The following is a 5,960-nucleotide window of genomic DNA, read 5'->3' on the forward strand; positions in this document are numbered from 1 at the left end:
ATCTATATATCTAACGAACATACCGTGTTTATGAAAGTGTACGCACGGAAAGCCAAGGGGAATATAATACTGTGCAAGGTCCGAAAACCGGGAATTCCCGTTCAGTGTTTGGTCACCACACTTTGTCACAGACCCCCTGTTTCCTGATGACAGTTCAACGAGTCTCGGTCAGACACGCACAGTTACCTATGACTGGAGGCAAGACTTCAAAAAGGCAGTCAACCTTCACGATCAGCTGTCTACCTGTATGATCAGCCAGCCAGCACTCCTAACTGATCAATACATGCACACATAACCCACCCCCCCCCCCCCCCCCGCGGGCCCCATCCCGACACGCCCAGAGTTCGGTGTGTCCCACACACCCTGAGCAGCTGTGGAGTTTGCGCAATTATCATCACCTCACTTCGCATCCACACACTGTGATGACTGCACTACTGTTGGGCACCTCTCTTCTGCAGCCATGGGTAAGGGACAAGACTTTTGTTTTACTGTGAGACTGGTGTAGTACAATGGATGATTAATAAGGAATTGCTTTCAGCAGATGTGTATCTGTGCTGTGTTGCTGTGTCAGAGCCACAGCTTACAGCAACCCTGAAGGCACGGGGTGAAGGAAGAGATGTGTGTGTGTGTGTGTGTGTGTGTGTGTGTGTGTGTGTGCGTGTGTTATGGTTTTGTGTGTGTCTGTGTGTGTGTATGCGCGAGGGAAAGGAAGGGTGGAAAGGGTGGGAATGGGGCTGGCATCCAATTGCTCTCGTGAAGCACCGGAAATCTATCATTTCTCCTGGCACCTGCCGAGGAAACGACCCGCTTTCAACGATAGTCCCGAAGAAGTAATATTTAAAAAATGTGTCATGTGGACGGCAATACTGGTCGACAGCCTTTTCGATTACGTGCAATTCGTGTGTTTCGACCTGTATGGATGCCTGCCTCATTGGGAGTCTGTGATCATCCATTGCTACTGTCACTGGTGTGTCCTCCAACACAGACTGGCTGGCTGGACAGTGCCAGAAACGGTCAAACAAAACCCACGGACAGAAAGAGGTGGCCGTGTGGGCAGCAGCCCCCTCAACACATAACTAGCAGTGTCGCGAAGAATTTTCATTCCGGTGTTTCTTCCTGTGAAACAGGCATTCGTGGGGGTCGTACACACATTCGTCGTTCCGGCAACTTCAATGTTTTAGGGACAAGTGGTGGTTGCACATAAAATTCATTTATATTACTCTCAATATTTAGTACTGAACAAGCGAAGTTTGTGCACACATTCGTCGTAACGCTAACTTCAATATTTTCTTTGGACAAGCGGGTGTTGCACATAAAATCTATTTATATTACTCGCAGCGCTGACTTCAATATTTAGTTTTGAGTAAGCGGGCATTGTACACACATTCGTCACAGCGCTAATTTCAATATTTTGTTTTGCGGGCGTTGACGGTACACACATTCGTCACAGCGCTAACTTCAGTATCCAGGATTGAACAAAGAGCACTGTGGTGTGGGCCTCCAGCCCCGAGCCTTGTCACAGTGACGGCAACAGCTGGGTGGTGACAAATCAATACAGGGCTGCAGGACTATCGACCAGCCCACCGTGTTGTTCATCACTTCCCACCTGTTGCTGATCACTGCAGTTTGACCTGGTCGGTCAGCGTCAGACATATGTATAGACCAACTTCAGTCAGTGCAGTCATTTAGGCTCTTTAACGTGTACAAGTCACACACCGACAGGCCAGTGCTGCCTTGCGCTTCACGTTTGCTTGCACACTGGTAAACACAAGGTACACAGTGAACACACGCGATTACACACACACATACACAAATAAACACACACATGTACGTCGGCACACACACACACACGCACAAACACCCACACACCCACTTACTAACCCGCATATAACTTCTACCCATCCATTTTCCTAGTATCTGAAGAATGAATGCACACGTACGCACACACACATGCAAATTTATACTTGCTCTACTCGTTCTGCTTTGCTCACTCTGTCTCTATCCTGTGTTTATCTCAGAGACTGTCTCCCTCAGCATCTCACTCTCTCCCCCTCTCTCTGTGTCCCTTACAGTTAGTACCTCTCAACCTCTTTCCGCCTGATCTCGCTGATGAGATCAACAAATGAAAATGTAGTTTTAAAAATTATGTATGTTTTTGTGTCGAGCATTTAAAATCAGAGCTACAATGCTTTCATAGTTAAATGTCCTTTTTCTATATAAAAGTGACATCATCAATAGTTGTAGTTGCAAATGTCTATTTTGTCACACACATGCACACTTCATTTGGGCCTATTGTCTTTACAGGAATAAACCATTTCCAATTCAAATTTCCAATTCTCCAAGTCTCACCTGTGTTTTTTCGCTCTCAGTCTGTTCCCTAATCTCTATCCCTTCCATGTCACTGTCTCTGTCTGTCTGACCGCCCCCCTCTCTCCCTCCCTTCCCCACTCAGTGCCCGGTGTGACAAGCTGTGAACCCTTCCCCAGTGACGGAGGCCCCCCAGGAGAGCCCGGAGCCAGCCCCCACCCCGTGGTACCAGGAGGTCTGGTTCGTCATCCTCCTCGTCCTCCTCGCCCTCGCCATCCTCTTTGTGGTGCTGCTCTTCGTGCTCCGTCAGTGCGGGCCCCGCCAGCCCCACATCAGGCAGCGGATGCCCCTGCCGCCCCCCGGCCACAAAGTGCCCCCGGACCTTTTTGCTGTGGGGACTGCTGACGCCAGGGGGCTCAACGCCGTGAGTGGCGGGCATTGCATAGTGCGGGATGGGGCTTCTTACTGTGTGTGTGTGTGTGTGTGTGTGTGTGCGCGCGCGCGCGTGTGTGTATTTCTGAGTTTATGTATGTGAGACTTCTTGATTTACTTTTCAGTTATATACATCATCTTTCGATCCTTCAGCTTACAGCTGTCTCGGTCTGTCTCTCCCTGCTTTCCATCCTTAACCACAACCCGGTTATCTTCCCCTTTTTCAAAGTATTTCAGTACTGCATGTCCACTGTGAGGATTGGTGCCATTTGATTTGCAATCAGCTTTATATGCGATTCAACATCGCTAACTATATCACTTAAAAACATGAAAACAGCAGAGGCTCCAAAACAAAGCCCTGAGGAACACCAGCAGTTACGATCTGACGAGAGGATACAGTTGGATCCGACATTTTTGAATGGATGCCAACAGCTTCCAGTTTCAGTAGAAGTCCCATGTGCCAAACTGTGTCGAAGAACTTGGAAATTAACACACTCTAACACACACACACACACGGACACATGCGCATACACCTAGGATTACAGTAGCGCTTTGGATACCATTGTTACATATACAGTTATAAGCAATATGTCGATGAATGCATTTTTTTTCCAGAGCGGTGAAGTTGGAGTTCATGCTGTTTGTCTGTCACTGACTGCTGTCTGTCACTGTCACTGACTGCTGTCTGTCACTGACAGCTGTCTGTAACTGACAGCTGTCTGTCACTGTCACTGACTGCTGTCTGTCACTGACAGCTGTCTGTAACTATCACTGTCTGTCACTGTCACTGACTGCTGTCTGTAACTATCACTGTCTGTCACTGTCACTGACTGCTGCCTGTCACTGACAGCTGTCTGTAACTATCACTGTCTGTCACTGTCACTGACTGCTGTCTGTAACTATCACTGTGTGTCACTGTCACTGACTGCTGTGTGTCCCCAGGGCCCGGGGGTGGGGGTGTTCAACCCCGCCTACTCCACCCCCCTCCCCACCCCTCGCCGCCACCACCTCGCACCGCCCTCCCCCATCCCCTCCATCTCCCACTCCCTGAACCCTGACCCCAACCACGTGACCCCGTCCTACCAGGCCGCCCATCCGGCCATGGTGACGTCACCGAGGGAGAGGGGGGACGGGGCATCGGGGGGTGAGGAGCTGGAGCTGGACCTGCTGCACGTGCCGGTGAGGACGGGGGGGCTGGGGGGCTGCGGGAGGCGGGGCGCGGAGGAGGGGGGGAGAGGAAGGGGAGGGAGGAAAGGAGAAGGGGGTACGGGTGATCAAGAAGTGTAGAGGGAGTTGGAGAAAGGAAGGAAGATGATCAGTTGGGAGGGGGGGATACACACACACACACACACACACACACACACACTCGCACGCACACACACTCGCACGCACACACACACAGGCGCGCGCGCGCACGCACGCACACACACACGCGCATACCGTGACACAAAAACAAACCTGAAGGCACGCACTTTTCTTCAAATATGAGTTAACATCTCAGTATTGTTTCCGCAGTTTTTTGGGGAATGAACATTACTTCAGTGGATTATATTTTCATTTGATAAAATAAAATTGGGGAATTGACATTAAACATTACAAATATGTATATTGTAGTTTAATATTACCCATCACTGTTTAGGATTAAAAAAAAACCCCAAAACAAAAACAAACCACATCACAGCTACCGATGTAAACTATAATTTCACATCACTAATTCATCTTCATTAGAATAAACACTGGACCAACATCACGCTGCAAATTATAACTTTTTTTTACCATTCATACTCACAGCTCCAAGCTGAACACGCATCGGACCAAAGTATCGTCTGATACAACTCTGAAAAGCACGGTTCATCTATGTTTTCAGACCCAGGAGAGTGGCGAGTCAGACAAGGACGACAACCTCAGCTCCTGCAGTTTCACCAGCAGTTTCGTAACACACCGGACTGTGTTCACTGCCACCCACTTGTGACACTGCTGACACACCACTGACACTTGTGACACGCCGCTGACACTTGTGACACACCGCTTACACTTGTGACACACCGCTGACACTCTTTGGAACGCCCTGACTTTCTTAATCAGCATCTGAATCAGGATTCTTGTGCATAGTTTCCTACAGTAATGTATCCTATGTGCATATCTACATGATCACACGCATGCACATACACACACTGAAGATGCGGACAGAGAGAGAGAGACAGAGACGGGTGGAGGGACAGAGAGAGAATGACAGACAGACAGAGAGAGAGAGGGAGGGAGGGAGGGAGGGAGGGAGGGAGAGACAGAGTGGTGCTTCATTTTCAGACACTTTCTGTCATTCTTTCACACACGGCTCAGAAACATGATTTTCACGTACGGTTTTTGTCTTATGATCACCGCTTTGTCCAAATCACTGTGTTTTGGCTGTCTGATATCCATGTGTGTGTCTGTGGAAATGCACACAGTGACAGAGAAAGATGTGTGCGTGAGAAAGAAAGAAAGAGAGAGAGAGAGAGAGAGAGAGAGAGAGAGAGAGAGAGAGAGAGAGAGAGAGAGAGAGAGAGAGAGAGAATGACGGACAGACAGAGAAAAATGGGGAGAAAGACAGACAGAGAGAGAGAGAGAGGGAGAGACAGACAGGCATACAGACAGATGGAGGCAAAAATGGTGTGAGAGAGAGAGAGAGAGAAGAAAGAGAGACAGACAGACAGATGGAGACAAAAATTGGGGGGTGGGGGGAGAGAGAGGGACAGACAGACAGACAGACAGAGACAGAGAGACAGACAAACTGACAGATGGACAGACAGATGGAGAGAAAAATGGAGAGAGAGAGAGAGAAGAAGAAGAAATAGAGAGAGAGAGAGACAGATATATGGAGAGAAAAATAGGGAGAGAGAGAGGGTGGGGAAGAGGTGATGGATAGCGGGAGATATACAGAACGGGGGATACATGAGAGAGACAGAGAGAGAGAGAGAGAGAGAGAGAGGGGGAAGAGAAGGGAAGGGGGGGATGAGGGGCGGGGTAGGAGAGGGAAGGCAGGAACCCAGTGAGAACCAACCCCCCAGACAAAAACCTTGCAGTCTGTGAAGGGGGGGACCGGACCATCTGTCCCCACCCCTACCCCCTCCCCCACGGTCAGCACCAAACCCCGCAGGGTGGTCAGGCTGTCTGTGGTAATGGACTGGAGAGTCCTCACCGCACAGCCACTGTCCCTCTGTCCCCTTGTTTACTGTGCCACC

General features: G+C 49.6%; 1 protein-coding gene across 1 annotated transcript; it reads left to right on the forward strand.

The window, feature by feature from the left end:
• Window positions 1-329: 329 nt before the first annotated feature.
• On the forward strand, window positions 330-4,979 carry LOC143281681 (uncharacterized). Its single transcript, XM_076586926.1, has 4 exons — window positions 330-464; window positions 2,487-2,731; window positions 3,682-3,918; window positions 4,607-4,979. Exons 1-4 carry the CDS (start codon window positions 461-463, stop codon window positions 4,709-4,711), a joined length of 591 nt encoding a protein of 196 aa, XP_076443041.1. The 5' UTR covers window positions 330-460; the 3' UTR covers window positions 4,712-4,979.
• The last annotated feature ends 981 nt before the right edge of the window (window positions 4,980-5,960 follow it).

This window comes from Babylonia areolata, chromosome 4 (assembly GCF_041734735.1).
Source record: "Babylonia areolata isolate BAREFJ2019XMU chromosome 4, ASM4173473v1, whole genome shotgun sequence".
In the NCBI taxonomy this organism is placed as follows: domain Eukaryota; kingdom Metazoa; phylum Mollusca; class Gastropoda; order Neogastropoda; family Buccinidae; genus Babylonia; species Babylonia areolata.